At 33.5% G+C, this 20,234-nt stretch overlaps 1 protein-coding gene across 1 annotated transcript in view; it reads right to left on the reverse strand.

Moving 5' to 3' along the window:
- Positions 1 to 20,234, reverse strand: part of Rnf180 (ring finger protein 180) — a 222,570-nt gene that overhangs the window by 151,267 nt on the left and 51,069 nt on the right. Inside the window, exons 3-5 of the mRNA XM_076856117.2 lie at positions 18,605 to 18,700; positions 15,525 to 16,484; positions 10,135 to 10,170 (exon numbers count right to left, since the gene is read on the reverse strand). Of these exons, the coding sequence (XP_076712232.1) occupies positions 10,135 to 10,170; positions 15,525 to 16,484; positions 18,605 to 18,700 (1,092 nt within the window). The remainder of the gene's footprint in view (positions 1 to 10,134; positions 10,171 to 15,524; positions 16,485 to 18,604; positions 18,701 to 20,234) is intronic.

Raw genomic sequence — 20,234 nt, forward strand, 5'->3', positions numbered from 1 at the left:
ATGGCAGATTGAGACAAAGCTTCTTAATGGAGTAAAAAAGGCCTTTGGTTGAAGGGCAGCCATGCAAACTAACATTAAGCGATTTAAACAGAATCTAAGCCTCGTTTAAAAGAGTGAAGCTGTAGGTGGTGAAAAAGTACATTTAAAAGTACAGTATAGATAATAATTGGAAGGCTTTAAAAGGTTAATTTGAAGGTGGTTAAGATGCCTTCATGACGGAGGAAAGATTGCATGATTCGAAGCCTAGTTAATCTTAAAAATTGGAAAGGGGTATATATCCCCCAAAGATAAACTTAAAATAACCCTTTTTACTCTAAACTTTTTAAATTTGGATTCATCAGGACTTAGTGCTGCAGAAAGGCATATGTATCCAAAAAATGTGCATAGGCCGTTCTTTGGAAAGATATTCTAACAGGACAATGGAAAGGTCCAGACCCAGTGATTGTCTGGAGTCGGGGCTCTGTTTGCGTGTTTCCACAGGGAGAACAGCAGCCGATTTGGATTCCAGAAAGACTAACCAAAACGATTTCTACAGATCGAAAAGAAGATGATCTGACTCAAATCCATAACAGCTGATATCCAGAACTCCAGCTTGGCCATTCTTACATCTGCGACTGTGATTAACCAGGATGCTTTTTTCAACATCTATTTTATTATTGCATTTTTCCACATCATAAGGTTTTATTTTATTTTTGAGCTCATACAAACCTAGGTTAATGTTTTTCTGATCAGTTTTATTTTTTTGACTGTGGAGTTTTTAAACATTGCAATGGAGATTTCACCTAGGTAAAGCTACAAGGCCTTTATTATTATCTTATGTGTTGTACGTTTGTTTGCACATTTGTGTTTTGTGTTATATGTCTGTGTGTGCGTATGTTCATATTTCATATATGAGGAGCGCTCATGAGAAAATGGATCCAAATTATTATTTTTTTTATTCACGTGATTTAAATGGCTTAATTTAAATTAGGTAAACAGCTGTTAAGGATTTTTTTTAAAGGTGGTTAACAGATCTGCTTGTTTACTAATTTAAATCAGGTAAACAGCTGTTAAGGATTTTTTTTTAAGGAGGTTAACAGATCTGTTTGTTTACTTTCACCTTTCCTTTTCATTATATTTTATAATTCTTTTCAGGATAATGTCTTTTTAGCATCATTGCCAGAATTCCTATCTTCATCCCAATGAATATAACTCAACAAGTATGCTCAATCAAGGAGTCAACTTACTTTGGGAGGAAACGGACTTTGGGAGGAGACGGACAGATTGATAGATTCCTCCCCTTTGAACTGCTTACAGAACTTTCCTGGACTATGTAACTACGTTTAGTGCAGCAAATTGTGGTAATGCTGGCATATCTTTGCTGATGGTGTCACCAATGATGCAATTTTTCCAAAGGAACTGTCAATTGGCTTGGTGTCGTGGCATTTCTGTATCCTCCTCCCTTCTGCTAGTGATGGTCTAAAATTTGGGGGCCAATGGCTATATGCTGGACCGGTAGTCAGTGACGGGTATGATCCAATTGCAGTGGTATCAACCTAAGACAGGAGGCTGACGCCTAAAGGTCAGTTGCCTAAAGGTCAGTTTTCCGATGACGGGTAAGAACCATATGTTGAATTGGACAACCTACCAGGCACGGTCCTTAAGCCACATTAACCTCACTCCCCCACTGGCACCAAGGCCAAATTTGGGGGCCAACAGAGGTGAGGCAAAGAACCTCACCCCCCCACTGGTGCATAGACCTATCCACAAGTATGGCTGTATGCTGGACCGGTAGTCAGTGACGGGTATGATCCAGTTGCAGTGGTATCAACCTAAGACAGGAGGCTGACGCCTAAAGGTCAGTTTTCCAATGACGGGTAAGAGCCATATGTTGAACTGGACAACCTACCAGGCACGGTCCTTAAGCCACATTACTTGTTGTTTAATTAATCAGAAGGGGGGACCTATGCCTCTGGCTTTTCCTGATCCAGATCCCTCATTCAAACATAATTGTCCTTAATCCTATATAGGCAAGACTCAATGATCAAGACTTCGATCATTTCTTTCAAATTATAATGTTAATGGTGAGTACTTAATGAGTTATGCCAGAAAACACACTTATTTTCAGAACCTTGTAAAAAGATAAGTGAGTAATGGAGAAAACACCCATTTTTTTTCTAGAAGCCATCAAGATCTATATAGTTATCTCTTCTCTTTCAAGGCTGGCCTGATGTAGGCAGAATAATGTCCTCCCCCTCAAAATGCCCACATACTATTAAATGGAGCCTGTGATCATGTTAAATGGGAGTGGGGAATTATGAGAATCATAATAAGGCAGAATCAAGGTTGATAATTAGCTGACCTTAAAGATATTTTCATGGATTAACTCAGTGGGCCTAATGTAATCTAGAGTCCTTGAATTAGGAAGACATAGTTAGAAGAGTCAGAACCTGAGAATGGCATCATGAGGAAAACTCCAGCAATTATTGCTGGCTTTGAAGATGAAAGGGTGGACATGGTGGGCCAACTCTAGAAGGTAGAAAAGGCATGAAAACAAATTTTGCTCAAGAGCCTCCAGAAAGGAATGCAGCCTAAAAAAACAAACAAGCAAACAAACAAAACTGATTTTAACCTGGTGATACTAGTTTTGAGCTCACTGCTGACCTCCACAACCAGAATAAATTAATGTTTTAAGTAATTAAATTTGTGGTGATTTGTTTCAGCAGCACCAGGAAACAAGTGCACTATCTAAGTATACAGAGGAAGCTAGTACCTTCATTTTCTTAAAATACACACTTGGTATCTATCCCATTAGATTACGCTGCTGTTTTACAGTAGAAGTTGCCTCATTTGTATGTACTAATGATAAGAAAATCTAAAAAGATTACAAGTTGTTGTGGCTGGAGATAGAAGGAAAATCCAACAATCCAAAATAATTTGATGTACAATGTAAAAATATCTTTGAATGTTTAATTGAACAAAAAGTATAGTAAATGAAAAGAAATCATTGGCTGGTGTATTGGTAACTTTTCTAACCCCTTTTATTCAAGAAAGAAGGAAGGATGGTTTATCAAATGCAAGTTAATAAGCTCTGCTAAACATCAATGTATAAGTGGTGCTCTGTGACCTACTGGCTATATCATTTCACTCTCAATATTCTACACTGAAGCACAACACTTATCAATGATTATATCCTGAATTTAGGGAACTTGCCTAAATTGCATATGACACTTGAAACTTAAAAACAGAATGAATAAACATATTTACAGATCCTTAAAAATGTTATCCCAAGTATTAACCCAGGGTAGCTGTTTCATTCTCTCAAAACAAACACATAACAAATGTCTCTGAAAAATAATTTAGCAAAAGTGCTGATGGATTCTTAGTTGATGGCAGGAAGAGAACACCTTATTATAATTCTGAAAACTCCTTCTCACAACACACAAAATCTCTTTTGTAAACTCTCAAGAAACTCAAAATATACCATTCTATATTCTACCCCAATATATGAATTTCTTTGATGGAAAGAAATGTTATGATTATTTTGGTCCTAGAAGAGATTTGGTGCCCTCTGGTGTTGGAAAAGAAGATGATACATTTAACCTTTATAAATAAGCATAGTTCATAAAAATCACAGAATTCAGGAGCTGATTAGCACATTTAGTGTAGCACAGATAATCATTATTTAGTGGAAATTTGTGGTCACTCATTATGAAATATTCAATTTTTATTCTGATGGCATATTAGAAAAGTGTTATTTAGAAGTTAAATTTCTTAGGTAAAATAATAATTGCCTATATTATCTCTATTTCCCCTCAAGCTTTATAAAAAGAAGAAAAAAAAAACACCAATAAGCTATCTAAGACGCTGTGGCAAAGTAATGAATAAAAAGGTAATGACATTATTAGAATGGTATATTTATAACTGAATCTTCAGTGTTTTATTACCTACTAGAGACATACAAAATGAACCAAATAATAACATCTGTGATAACACTGCCCAGTTTAAGAAATAAAACATAATAGAGTTGTAGCCCTCCATATAGCACCCCAGATCACATCCTCTTCCCCTGAATAAGTAACCACTCTCTTAAAATAGGCATTTAAATGATAATTTTAAATGATACATTCAGTTTTCTGCATTGTCTGCAATACTGCCACATTTTCATATTGTTTCTAAAATTAAAAATCAACTTTAAAATATTAGTTTACAAAAGAAAGCCCAGGCAATACCAATTGATCACATCAAACACAGACAATACCAATTGATCACAGTTGATCACATCAAAACACAGACAGGCTTCTAGGCACTCCCCATTTCGGGGGCATGTGGAAGCTGATATTGTCAGACCTCCACGTGTGAGAAGAATAGGTGGGACTTTCATCTCATCATGGCGCAAATTTTAAGGAGATCCAAACAGGACAGGAGATGCCTGTCAATAAGTGGTTTAAAAAATGTACAAGTGCAGAAACAGAACAATGAGGGAGAAAAAGAAATGATTGATTTTTTTTTGCTTGTTTGATTTGTAAATAAAGCTAAATGTGAAGATTTAGAATAAAAACAAGAAAATAGTCTTCTTGGTACACACAAGGTCAAAAGCACTGAAGTTATTACCTAGTTCTACTCATCAAACACAGCAAGCACTAAGCTGTGTCCTGTACACTAAGCTGCATCCTGTAAGGATAGGTTTCGGCTTTCCATATCATTCTGGGATTAGCTCACTGATTAGCTCACTATTCTAATATTTTTTCCATCCCCAAACAAGTTATCCTTACACAAACTTAGTGTTTTAGTCCATTTGTGCTTCTCTAATAGAATATCTGAAACTGTGATTTATGAAGAATAAAAATTCATTTTTCTCACAGTTCTGGAGGCTGGGAAGTACAAGATCAAGACACTGGCATTTAGTCTGATAAGGGCCTTCCTTCTGTTGCTTCACAGAGCAGAAGATGGAAGGTCAAGGGAAAAGCAAGCCAAATGTTGCAAGGAGCCTTTTTTTAAGGACCTTATTCCCATAAACAAGGAAGGAGCTCTCCTGGCCTAAGCACCCCACCTCTTCAAACTATTTCATTAGGAACAGCAGAAGTTTGAAGGTCACACATTGGAACCACAGCACATGCAGAAGATATTGTATATCTCTGTTGTTCTCTCTTTCCACTCGCAGTGACTGAGGAGATCACAGTGCCTCTCCTCTAACAAAACTTGACATTCTCAAAGCTTCTCTATGTTCTGGTGACAGAATAGCTCATGTAAATCAGCTAATATCAGTAAAACGCTTTATACTGTACCTAGAATATGGTAATACTCATCAAAACTAACTTGCTGTCATCACTCTCACCACCATACCTTCTCCCTTCTGTTGGTCTCCTCTCCCTTGTTCCTAATCAAAATTCTCATTCTCTCAATTCCATGCTAAGGAAAGTTATCTGAACATACCAAATGTTATTTGGACATAAATAGTCATACCATGTCTACTGTATGTGTGTATACTTGCCGCATGTATACACACCCACAAACACATACGCACACGCACACACACACACACACACACGCACACACACAACATAGACAACTAAAGCATAATCTCATACAGCCTAGAGTACTGGATTTTTTAAAGCTCCTGAAGAGATTTCATCTCAAAATCAGGGTTAAGAACTACTGTTAGCCTTTATTCTCAAATCATTTACCATGCCTGAAGCATTGGCTACATCATTTATTTGTCCAATTAAACCACTGAGGTTTACTGACTTCTGAATGTATACTGGGATTAGTGCTTCTCAGAACTCTCTAGAAGCTACACAGTATCCTCAAAATCTAACATGAGTTTCTAACAATTACATCATAATTCTTTATAAACTGACCATTTCCCTCTTGTCTGTAACCAACTTTCCCATTTCTATATGTTTTCCCTACCCTCTCCCAATCAATCTTAATCTTTTGTGACTGCTCTAAAACTCTCAGTTGCAACCCAAGGTCTTGGTGAAAGCAATCCAATATTAAGTAAACATTAGCCAAAGTTATCTGTAATATGGCATTTATGCAAATGCACAAGAAAATGATCACTGATTCATATGTCATCCTCCTTGACTCAAAGGTCTGTGAGGGAAAGGATGATATTTCATTCATTGATGCAATTTCTAGCAAAGAGTAAACTACCAAAAGAGAATTAGTTAAATGAAGGAAATAATGAAAAAGAATAAAGGTATATGATAGAAAATGTTTTCTGAAACACCAAAGAAAAATTAAATGGTGGAAAAAACTTTCTCAACAGGATGTAGATTAACGGTTAAGAACATAAACTTTGGGACCTAGATATGTTATCACATTATTCAAATTATTCAACCTATCTGAGCCTCAATTTCTGCATCTATAAAATAAAGATAATAACAGAAATTATCTCATAAAATGGTGTTAGGATTAAATTAAAGAAAGTACTCAGCAAAATATCTGGCATATAATAAGGTGAGGTAAGCAGAATCATGACTCTAGCTACCATTGCATAGATGTCCATATTCTAATTCCTGAAAGCTGTAAATATGTTACCTTACAATGGCCAATGGGATGTGGCAGTCAGCATTAAATTAAGGACCTCAAATGGAGAGATTACTTTGGATTATCCACATGAGTTCAATGTCATGATAAAGGCCTTAAATGTCAGAAAGAAGATGTGATAAAAGAAATCAGGAGTTGGAGTAGTGCCATGGCTAAAAGGAGGTCACAAGCTAAGGAATAAGAACAGAGTTTATAAATAGGAAAAGGCAAGGAACAGATTCTACCCTAGAGCTTCCAGAAGGAGTGCAGCCCACCAACACTTCAATTTTAGTTCCATAAAGCCCATTTTCAGACTTGTGACCTCCAAACTATAACATGATACAATATGTTGTTTTAAGCTACTACGTTTGTGGTAATTTGTTGGAGCAGCAATAGAAAACTAATTAGCATTCTTTTCTGTTATAAAACATTTCTGAGTTAACATCAACAGTGCGAAATCACGTTGATAGTATGTGTTCTTGTGAAGTAATGACAATGGCATTTTATCTCAGTGGTCTTCCTCCTAAAATTCCATATTCAGAGAGGAATTAATACAACAGGCCTAACTGCACTTACCAGATCTGCCCTTAATTCAGGACCTTAAATTTGGGGAGGGTACCCACCATAAGTGATGAGAGGTTCAATGCACCTAATTTTCTTATACAAGCAATGCAATTTATACTGAACACCTACTTTACTTTCAGGAATCTGAATGTTTGTATTAGCTAAGCAATAGGTGCCTACATGACCAGCTCCCAATAGGTGCTAAGTCTATTAACTTCCCTGGTATTTAAAACCTTTCACAATTCATTGTTTGAAAACTTAAGCATATTCTATATGACTCCACAGGAAGAGGATTCTTGAAATCCTGTGCTTGCTTCCTGCAGATTTTGCCCCATGTACATTTTCCTTTAGCTAATAATAATCTGTATCCTTTCAATTCAATATAACACAACTGAATGTGATCATATGCTGATTCTCTTGGCAAAACACCAAATGTGAGATGATTTGGGGAACCAATGACACAACCATTACCCTAATCTAAATATAGGAAAATCCCCTGACAAATCCCAGGTAAGGGGCATTCTATAAAATATCTAGCCAGTCGGCCTCAAAACTGTTAAATCATCAAAAACAAGAAAAGTCTGAGAAATTGTAAGAGTCAAGAGAAATGACATGACAACTTAAATGTAAGGTGGTCTCCTGGATGAGATCCTCAATGAAAGAAAGAAAGAAAGAGAGAGAGAGAGAGAGAGAGAGAGAGAGAGAAAGAGAGAGAGAGAGAGAAAGAGAGAGAGAGAGAGAGAGAAAGAAAAAAAAGAAAGAAATCTGAATAATTGATTAATAATTAATTATAATAATTAATAATGTATAATACTGGTTCATTAGTTGTGACAAATGGACCTATTAATGTAAGATATTAATTAAAGTAAGGAAGAGTAGGTGTGGGGCATATGGTAACTTTTTGCATTATCTTCATAACATTACCCAGATAGTTTCACTACTAAATGTTTAAGTAAAAATAATATTAATTCTCGGGCTGGGGATATGGCTCAAGCAGTAGTGCACTCGCCTGGCATGCGTGCAGCCCGGGTTTGATCCTCAGCACCACATACAAACAAAGATGTTGTGTCCACCGAAAACTAAAAAATAAATATTAAAATCTCAATATCTCTCTCTCTCTCTCTCTCTCTCTCTCTCTCTCTCTTTAAAAAAATAATATTAATTCTCCACAATATTTTCCAGAAAACAGAACAGAAGAGAACTTATAAGGCCAGCACTACTCTAATACCCCAAACAGACAATAATAGCAGGGAAAAAAATGAAAATTTCAAGCCAATATCCTTCATAAGCAGAAGCCCCCCTCCAAAAAAAAATCTCAAAACTATTATCAAATCATATCCAATAGTATCCAGCAATAAGAAGAATATTACAACATAACTAAGTGAGGTTTACTGTAGATATGTAGGATTGGTTCAATAACTGATAATTAATACTAAACATTTAAAACACATGATAATATCAAATAATGTAGAAAAAGCATTTGATAAAATTCAAAATCCACTCATGATAAAATTACCTTTAAATTAGAAATAAAAGAAAACTTCCTCAGTAAAAATGCTCCAACTGAGGCCAGGGTTGTGGCTGAGTGGTAGAGCACTTGCCTAGCATGCATGAGGCACTGGGTTTAATCCCCAGCACCACATAAAAATAAACAAATAAAATAAAGGTATTGCATCAATCTACAACTAAAAAATATTTTTTTAAAAAAATGCTACAACTATCAACAACTATCATCATATAGGTGAAAGATTGAATGTTTTTCTGCTAACCAGGGCAATATCATAAGAAGTAGAAAAAGAAAAATATCTACATTAAAAAGGAAGAAGTAAGACTTTTCATTTGCAGATACGATGACCATCTAAGTAGAAAATTCAGTGACATCTACAAAAAAAACTATTACTAGAAGGTGACAGTAAAAAGATTGTAAGCATGCAAGATCATACAAAAACCAATTGCATTAAAAATATAAATACTTGGGGATAAAATGACAAAAGATATCAAAGACTTGTACTACCAACATCAAAAGATATAAAATCAAAACAAAAGTAGTACTTTTAAACACTAACAATATATAATTTTAAGTCAAAGTGTTCAATAATAACTTCTCCCCGAAAAGAAAAAAATACTTATGTATATTCTAAATAAACATAGATATTCTGAATGCCAACTCTGCAAAATAATGATGAGAAATCAAAGACTTAAATAAAAGGAAAGATGTTCCATGCTTATAGTCTTGGAAAATCAGCATAGTAAAGTTTTCGATTCTTTCCAAGTTGATCTATAGATTTAATATGATTCCAACCAAAATCCCAACAGAATTTTTGCAAATACAAACAGGTTCATTCTAAATTTTATATGGAAAATAAAAAGAACTACAATAGGTAAGACAATTTTGAAAAATAACAATGAAGTTGAATAATTCACAATATCCTACTTTATGATTTACTATAAAACTCTAACAAACAAGAAAAAGGGCTACTGATAAAAGGGCAGAAATAAAGATGAACTGAACATCACAGAAGATCCAAAACTAGATCCACAGATATATATCCAATTATTTTTGACAAAGTTGCAAGAGCATTTCAATAGAGAAAGGACACAGTTTTCAACAAAATGTACTTGAAACTTTGAACCTCTATGCAAAATAATGGGTCTTGACTTAAACTTCACACTTTATTTTAAAAAATCAATACAATGTAAATAATTTCAATGTAAAACATAATACTATAAAACTTTTAGAAGAAACCATACGAAAAAATCTTTATAACCTAGGGTAAGGCAGAGTTCTTCTATATGACATGCTTTTGGAAGCATGATCCATTAAACAATTTTTTTTGAGAAACTGGACATAATCAAAATTAGCATGTTTGCTATGCAAGAAAAAAACTGTTAATAGAATTAAACACATGCTACACACTGAGAGGAAATATTTACAAATCATATATCTAATTTAGAACTTGTAGCAAAAATATATAAAGAACTTTCAAAACTATATAGAAAGAAAATAACCATTTTGGAAAACAAATTGAGAGTTTCTTATATAGTTAAATAGATACTTACCATATGATCCAGCAATCCCACTCCTGAGAATTTACCCTAGAAAAATGAAAAATTAGGTTCACAAAAATATATGCACATAAATGTTTATAGCATCTCTATTTATAATTGTCAAAACCTGGAACAACCTACCTGCTGTCCTATGGCTGAATAATAAAAAACTGTGGTTCATTCATACAATGCAATACTACCAAGCAATTAAAAAAGAACAAACTGTAATGTATGCAACAATTTGGATGCATTCACATTCGCTGAGTAAATGAAGTCAATCTTAAGTTTACTATATGGTTCCATTATAACATTATATTATTGTATAAATTATCATCTGACAAAACTATGGTAATGGAGAACAGAGCAGTTGTTTTCAGGGATTACGGATGGACAAAGGTATGATTTTAAAGGTGATCAAAACAAAGGAGTTTGGGGGATGATGCAACAGTTCTATATCATCCCAATGGGGATTGGGATGATCTTTATATAAACCTAAAGCTACATATTAGGAATAAATTTTATTACATGGTAATTATGAAAAGAACTATTCTGAATATAAAAGAAGTTTTCCGGTTTAAATACAGCTTAGCACTATGTCTTTCCCCAAAATTGATGCTCAGTTAACTTTTGCTGAAGAAAAACACAAAACTGGCTGTAGTATCTACTTCACCATCAATTTCATTTACATTTCTAAGCTTTAAATGTTCAAATAATTTTGTAGTGACATGAACATTTTATATCATGGTATATGCCACTGAAAGATTTCTAACTTACAAAATAATTTATTAAAAATGTCAAATGATAGTCAGAAATCCAGATTTCCTAGCCAATTAATTAAATTTTTTTAAAAAAATATGTTAAAAAAACCTTTTCAATGAAAACTATAAGACATTAATTTTAAAAAACTGAAGAGTACACACACATACACACACACACACAACAACAACAACAACAAGCAACAACAAGAAAAAATCATAATAGAAAGACATCCTATGATCATGGATTTGAAGGTCAAATATTATTAAAATGTCCATAGCACACAAACATAAGGCAATCCCTAACAAAGTACCAGTGACATTCTTCACCAAAAATAAATAAATAAATAAACAAAAATCCTAAAATCTGTATAAAACCATAAAAAATAAAATAACCAAAGCAATCTTCAGCAAAAAGAACAAAACAGGAAAGATTATGCTATCTGACTTCAAAGTATACTAGGAAGTTATAGTAATCAAAACTGCTCGGTATTGGTATAAAAACAGACATTTAGTCAAATGGAAAAGAACACTAGGCCAAGAAGTAAACCCAAGCATCCACACCCAACGAATCTTCAACAAAGGTGCTAAGAACATACACTGTGGAAAGATCAGTCCCTTCAATAAATTGTGCTGGAAAATTGAATATCCATATTCAAAAGAGTGAAACTAGACCCCTATTTCTTACAATATATAATAACAAAGTCAAAATGGATTAAAGACTTCTAAATTCTAAAGCAAGACTAAAAAGTAAAAATTACTGCCAGGCATGGTGGTACCTGCCTGTAATCCCAGTTTCTGTAGAGGCAGAGGAAGGAGGATTGTGAGTTCAAAGTCAGCCTCAGCAAAAGTAAGGCACTAAGCAACTCAGTGAGACCCTGTCTCTAGATAAAAATACAAAATAGGGCTGGGGATGTGTCTCAGTGGTTAAGTGCCCCTGAGTTCAATCCCTGGTACCAAAAAAAAAAAAAAAAAGAAACTACTAGAAGAAAAGATGAGTAAATATTTCAGGGCAAATATTTTTTGGTTAAGATCTCAAAAACACAGAAAATGGGCGCAAAAATAGACAGATGGAATTATACAAACTAGAAAGCTTCTGCACAGCAAAGGAAACAACAGAATAAAGGAAGAACTTACAGAATGGAAAAAAGGAAAAAAGTATTTGTAACCATACATCTGACAAGTGATCAATATATAAAATATATAAGGAAATCCAAAAGCTCACTAGCAAAAATAATTAAATAACCCATTGAAAAACCTGCAATCAATTTAAACAGAAATTCCTCAAAAGAAGACAAATAGCCAACAGATATATGAAAAAACACTCAGCACCTCAAATCATCAAAGAAATACAAATCAAAACCACAATCTAATTATACCATATTTTAGGTAATTTAAATTTTAGTAATTTTGAGGAAACTTTTTTACCATATTAATGAGTTATTAAGAGATAAAACATTTGCATGTTTATTGTAATTTAAGATTATATATCACTTTCAATTCAGTTTCTCATTCAGCCTTTTTCACACAGATTTACAGATTCAAAACCTCCTTTGAGTCTAAAATGCTGTTTTCTATTTTCATCAATTTGGAGATTATGCTATTACATACAATGAAATAAATATGTAACTAGTAGGTTAATTGTTCCATTACACCTTAATAAATTATATCAATATAAAAAAACACAATGAGACATCATGCCTGTTAGAATGGCTATTATCAAACAGACAAAAGATAAGGGTTCCTAAGGAAATGGAGAAAAGGGAACTCTTACATACTATTAGTGGAAATGTAAATTAGTACAATCATTATGGAAAACAGTATGGAGATTTCTCAAAAACTTAAAAATAGAAACACCATATGATCCAGTAATCTCACTAGTTGGTTTGTGTCCAAAAGAGACAGAATCAGTGTGTTGAAGAGATATCTGTACTTTCATGTTTATTAAGGCACTATTCACAATAGCCAAGAAATGGAAACAGCCTGAGTGTCTATCACCAGATGAATGGATAAAGAAAAAAAGCATGTAAAAAATATATGTAACTGAATATTATGCAGTCATAAAAAGCTCGGTATTAGTATAAAATGGATGAAACTAGAGGTCATTAAGTCAGACAGAGAAGAAAACACCATTTGATCCTACTTACATATATAGAATATAAAAACTGTTCTCAGAAGTTGAGAGTAGAATAGTTTTAACTGGAGGCTGGCAAGGGAAAGAGGGGAGTGGTAAAAGTTGACCAATGGGTACTCACTCACAGGAGAAATAAGTTCTGGTATTCTTTTGCACAATATGATGACAATAGATAATGTAAATGATAATGTACTACATATTTCAAAAAAGATAGAAGAGGGATTTTGAACAGTGTGTTTTGTGTGTGTGTGTGTGTGTGTGTATGGGTGTGTGTTTTATTCAGGATTGAACCTGGGACCTCACACATGCTAGGCAAAGGCTCTACCACTGATCTACATTCCCAGTCCAGAAGAGGGATTTTGAATGATTTTATCATTAATAACATTTGAGAAGACAGACATGCTCACCCTTATTTAAATATTACACACTATATATATATATATATATATATATATATATATATATATATATATATATATTATGGGTCAAAACATCACGTTACCCATAAATATGTACAATTTTACTTCAATTAAAAATATATAAAACATTTTAAGAAAATATTAACAACAGTAACTAGTACTTTTATATATTTTATTCTTATCTTTAAAAAAAAAGACAGTATCTGTACCAAAGTCATTACCCAAAAGCATGATATCTAAAACGAGCATTTGGTAAATCTTTACAGAATTTATCTTTATTAAGCATGTAGTTAGCTGAATAATTAGTCATTAATTTATTTCAGATATTAACTTGCTAGAATTTGTCTTTTTGCTTGATTTAGCATAATTAACTTAAAATTTTTTTTCCTGGCTCTAACAATGGTGTGTATTTATATCAGCAACTCACAAAATTTCTCTACTCTTTTGCTCTACTCTCTTAAATTTTCTGCTCAAGAGACATTGGGCATTTGTTTGCTTATAGCTCTTGTGCAACCAATCAAACCTATTAGAATTCTACAGTGCCATTCCCCATACAAACCTTGTCACAGGTCTAATATTCCCTAATTCTGATTAATTAGATAAGCAAATTGGTCAAAAGTATGTATGTAAATAAAAAAGTAACTTCCATACAAAAACAAATACAAAAAACAAAATTGTTCTTGTTTAGCTCTAAACTGTGTAAAATAGAGCATTTCTATGCTGGAAAATAATTAATAATATAACTGATATTTTCAGAAGTACCTAACCCCAAAACTAAACAAACACATTATTTATTAACAGAATAAAGTAAATATGATTTTCATACTTCTTTTAAATTTCCATTTGGAAGAAAATTATTTCAGAGCTTTCCACATTGTTCTTAAGGATTTTCTTATTTGATCACTTAACATATGATCATTTCCAATTTATCTAGGCATAAGTCAAATTCTTAATAAACATTTTGAATTTTACAGCTTTAGTAAATTATAATATGCAGTATATTATAATGATAATATATTAATTTTTACATTCTATAAAGTATATTTCAACATAACATCATCATCACTTGCACATAAACCAAACTTAAATGCTCTTATTAGCAACCACTCAAAAATAATTATCTATAATTATTATTATACTATGTAACTGAAAGATGAAAAAAATCATCTAATCTGACTGAAGCACTCATTGCAGTTATTTTGTTTTATTGAGTCTGTGATTAGGATAACAAGCCATACAGGACTCACTTAACTGTCTTTAAAAAGAATGAACTATTATATGAAGTTGCAGCTTTCTATATTTTGGTTCTGTGGATAGTGTTAACATTAAACACATTAATTAATTAGAATTATCAATCCTATTAATGAGCAAATAATACAGGCAATTTACAAAAAAAGTTCATACAGAAATATATCAGTCATCAAACTTCTAAATTTTTATAGCACCTCATTCATTGGTTTTGACTGTTTTTCACATTTATCATGCAGTCCTTTTACACATATCACCTTGGAACATATTATTATGGGGCACACAAGAAGTTCAAAAAATAGAAAAGCAAACTGTTCTATAAAATTACAGTAAGGAAAATTACCCTTTAGATAATGTTCATCAGTTAGCACAGTTAATCATATATCAATCATATGAGCACATAATTAAAGTTTTTAGAAAATAATCATTTAAATGATGTGATGAAAAGTGAATGAATTTGTTACATGATTTGAATTTAGAAAACTTTTTTCCAACTTAACCTGAAATAAAATTACTGCAAAACAATCCTAGCACATAATAAAATTAAAATGTTTGTGATAAACAATTCAGTTTCAATATAATGAAATTAATCTTCCTTTATAATACCAGCTAAAACTGAGAAAAAGTACACAAAAGACGCTTTTTCTAAACATACGTAAAACATAGAAAGTGGATTTTACATGGCAGTTATAATAGGACTACATAATTAAGTGTACCTAGAGAAAAATGTCATTTCAAAAACTGAAACTCCATTTTTTAATATAAATATTGAAAGTTAGCTCTACTCCCCAAATTCCAATACTTGTAAATTCAGAATTTTTAGTAAACTCTTATTTTAAAAATTACCTGCTTCTGTAGCCATCTTTCATGCCTTCGTTGTTTCCTTCTTAAATTCCTCAACTTGCTCCTTTCTCTCTTATTCAGCCTCTGATTAATGGTGCCCAATGAAAAACTGGCCGAGCGCAAGAAGTCCAGAGCAGAAAGGTGCTCCTCTTGGTCTGAGGCCTCCAGCATGCTCCTGCTGGCTGAGGGCAGGTCCATCAGGAAAGACAGGTTGTTAGTGTTAGTGTGGTCAGAATACACTGAAGAAGCTTCTGGACCACACTGAAATTCTCCTCCTCTTTGTGTCTGGGTCTCACGGGGAGCCACTGAAAATCTTTGCAGCAGCATATCAGGATCAAAACTGGATAGATTCTGAAAGGAACAGCTATTTTTACTGGACTGTAAAGGCAAGCCTGCAAGGGCAACAGGCCGTGTTTCATTTAGCCTGGGATAGGCAGTCGTCTTACTACGTATTTCATATAAAGTGGGTAATAAAGTCAGTTTCTCATTGATGTTCAGATCCAAACTATGTGATTTTCTATGAAAAGCTCTTGCCGTGCACCTGCCAGACATAAGCTGGGGAACAAAAAGCTGGTATTTTGGATCTGATGTTTTGAAGAGCAATTTTTCATTCTTCATCTCAAAATATGTCGATCGCACCTCCAGGCAGAGTGCTTCTGTTAATCTTCCAAGGCCATTATTATTTTGGGCCATGTTTAAAAGCCTGTAATTTCTGCTTTTGGAGCCACCACCTGTCAGCAGAGTTTCCTTGTCACAACCTGACTGAACTCTAGGATGTGACAAGTATTTCAGCGATGGTCTCATTAGTCTGCCTGCCTCTGTTGATTGATAATCAGTCCGGCTCTTGGAGAGATGTACAGCTGCAAGCTGGCCACAGGAACATTTTGGAGTGCTGACAAAATTAAAGCCCCCTAAACGGGCCCCACAGAAAGGGCAATTCAGTTTTCCAACTGTCCACTGGGCCTACAGGTAATAAAAGAAAATAAAAACAATGGTTTCATTGTAAAGTAACTGAAGAGAAAGGGAGTTTTTTTAAAAAAAGAAAGAAAAAAGCCAACCACATGAAAGTTTTCTATGCTACAGAAAAGACTAGCTTTCCCTTTTCTGATTAGTAGCAGAACAGCAAATGGAAACAAGCCTTCCAATAAATAGAGATAAGCAGCTACAAAGTTCTAGAATGATAACATATTGCAAATCATGCCCATCCAAACAATACTCTTAAGAATCCCAAAAGAGAGTCTCTTAAACAATAGGTTGAATATGGATACAGGGTGAATTAATGAAAAGAAAAATATTCTATGGAACCAGGAAGCAAATCAGTCTACAGAGCTTAATTTGCAAGTAAAATCTCACAGAAAAGTGTCTGTTTTGATACACTTCTTGCATACCAAGCACCAGGGGAGGGAATTTTATCCAACTAACAGAATAAAGCTTTTCCTAGCTTTTTACATACAACCAAAAGATACCGATTGTTTACATTACATAATGCATTTTCTATACTCAGTTTAGAAATTAATAATGAACTGGCTTAAAATGTTCTTTTCACCAAAGATAGTGGAACCTCTGTGGTGTCCTAATATATTTTGTAAAGTTCAGGACACTTGCAATGCCACTTACACTGGCATTCTCCCAGGAAATCATTACAATGTTAATAATGGGTGCAAGAGATATCTACCAAATGTTATTTTTTTTAACACCACCAACAAAAAAAAAGTAAAACTTCTCAGTGGAGAAATGCAATTGTATTTTCCCCAAAATCATATTACTTATGTTTTTCTAAGACAGGTATTGTGCATTGTGAAAAATTTGCATGTTATTCACAAGGTGAGTTCTTGATTATATTTCATTAAGGATTCTTTAAAATCCAGCATTTTCATTTTGATTATACCATTAAAAGTCATAATTATCCAGCATATATGTATGTATAAATGCATATGTGTGTATACATGAATGATACATATAAGATGTTTCTTTCATTTAACAGGTTCTATTTTCAGTGCTGAGGAAGTACAGATGACCAAAATGTAAAAATCCCTGACTTTATAGAGCTTATACTCTAATGGGGGAGGCTAGGCAATTAACAACATCAGTATGCTATGTATGTATACATATATGTATATGATTATATAGGTTATATATACACTTTAATATAGTTATATTACTTATAGTGTGTGTGAACCTATAAAATATAGGTAGGTACATGAAGCAAACAAAGGAGATTGGCAGTTGAAGAAGGATAATAAGGAGAAGGAACAGTCAACACATTGGCCAGGCAATTTCTCACTTAAAATAAAGAGCAATGGAAATGAGGGAACAAACCAGATGAGTAATTTTGAGGAGAAGAAGATAGAAAGGGGAAATATCAAGAGTAAAGTCTAAGACAGAAAAGTATCTGGACTACTTCAATCATAATGAAGAGAACAATAAGAGCAATATGGATCTAACCAGGGTTCCCTTCAACAGATGAATGGATAAAAAAAATGTGAGATATATACACACATACACACACACATATATAATACACATATATATATACACATATATATGTATATATACACACAATAGAATATTACTCAGCCATAAGAAAGAATATCTTTATGACTTTTGCCTATAAATGAATGGATCTGAAACTATGATGCTAAGTGAAATAAATCAATCCCCAAAAAACAAAGTTGAATGTTCTCTCTGATATACAGATGCTAACACACAACAATCTGGGAGGGGAAGAAGAGAAGTTCAGTAGATTAGACAAAGGGGAATATAGATAAAAGTGGGATACAAATAGGAAAGGCAGTGGAATAAACTTTCCTGTGTTCACATATGAGTATACCACCAGTGAAACTCCACATCATGTACAATCACAAGAACGGGATCCTAATTAGAATAAGTTATACTCCATGTATATATAATATGCCAAAATATACTCTACTGTCATGTATATCTAAAAAAATTAAATACTTTAAAGAAAAGAGTAACACAATATTTCAAATATCAATTCATCTAAGAAAAATAGTTCTAAAAGTAGACAATAATTTTCTGAAGGTTTCATATTTCTAATTTTATTCAGAAACTAAGAAACTTACTTTTTGTATTAGGCAGTTTATCCATTCTGGAAGGGCTTCTATATTCATGTGCCACACATGGCAAATACTTTCAGCATCAACTGAATCATGTCTATCCTATTGTATAAAAATGAGCAATATTATTAGTAATTATTAGTTTGGAATTTATTTCACAAATTTCATATTAAAATAAAATTCAAAAATAGAAATTAAACTTCAGTTAAAAAGCAAATATACACTATCCTCCTTCTCTTGCTTCCATCACCAGAAATAAATCCACAAAGACAAAAAGAATTTTTTTTTAGGAAATAACTACCTATGATTTAAGACAAAACAAAAATCCCCTTCACTTTATTAAATTCATCAAATAAAATTTAAAGTTCAGCCATAAATTATGGAATGAACAAATCCAGTGCCCTATTATTTTTCCGGTGGGTAAAATAAAATAATGCCATTCATGGTAACTTTCTCCCTGCCTTCAATCTCTAATTCTATTTTGTTTCTACTACTAATGTAATAAAGAAGATGTTATATTCTCTCTTAGGATGCTCAATAAACATTTGGAAGGATTAGGGGAGAGGAATGATAGGGCTCAGGACACACTACCCCTAAACATGCCACCTTAACAGATTGAAAAACAGCATAAACAGGAAGATTTCTCTGGCATTCCTCCTCCCTTTTTCCCCTGAAACAGGTAAACAACTTAAGAACAATCTTCTGACCTCCTCCACAGTAGGTCATAAGACTCTCAATGGGGAGGTACCTTCCTATGCAAGAGGGAAAGAAACATCCTTATCATTGAACATGAAGGGTTACAGAGAATATGAACAAACACATCATGCTATGTTTCCCCAATCTGTTACCATTAGATCATATCTCCTTTGCCCTATCCTATTTCTCCATCTAACCTAACATAAAATACCCATTTATTTCTTCAGTTCTTCATTTACATATGATGACTCCCCTGTCACATGAAACTTATGTTAAGTAAATCTATATGATTTTCTCTTGCTACTATGTCTTCTGTTATAACAGCTTTGGCCATGAACCTAGGACTGGGAGATAAAAATAATTTTCCTCCCCTATAGGAACAATTGTATAAGTAGCCCAAAACGTCCTGACTAAACTTTAGCCGTATAAGACCAACAAAGATCTAAAGAGAGAGGTTTGACTTTCTAAAACAGATTTGTAGAAATAAATTATATATAATTGGGACAAAATGGCTTTCCAACATGTCAGAAAAGAGCTAGGCAATGCCAGGCCCAGTGGGGCACACCTGTAATCCCAGTGGCTCAGGAAACTAAGGCAGAGGATTACAAACTCAAAGCTAGCATCAGCAACTTAGCAAGGCTATGAGCAACTTAGCGAGATCCTGTCTCTAGATAAAAATATAAAAAAGGGTTGGGGATGTGGATCAGTTGGATAGCACCCCTGTGTTCAATCCCTGGTACCCAAAACAACAACAACAACAAAAGTATGGGGCAGACCAAGGTAAAGAAACATGTCTGTTTACTATGTATGTATGTATGTGACCTTATATCAACTAATTTCCTTTTAGGGTCTCAGTTTAATCACCTGTAAGTTATTGCTACATAATTTTAAAGTCCATGCTGGGTTGACAAAATTTCACTCTACAAAATGACAGGGAAGT

Source organism: Callospermophilus lateralis, chromosome 5, assembly GCF_048772815.1.
Source record: "Callospermophilus lateralis isolate mCalLat2 chromosome 5, mCalLat2.hap1, whole genome shotgun sequence".
NCBI classification, from domain to species: Eukaryota; Metazoa; Chordata; class Mammalia; order Rodentia; family Sciuridae; genus Callospermophilus; species Callospermophilus lateralis.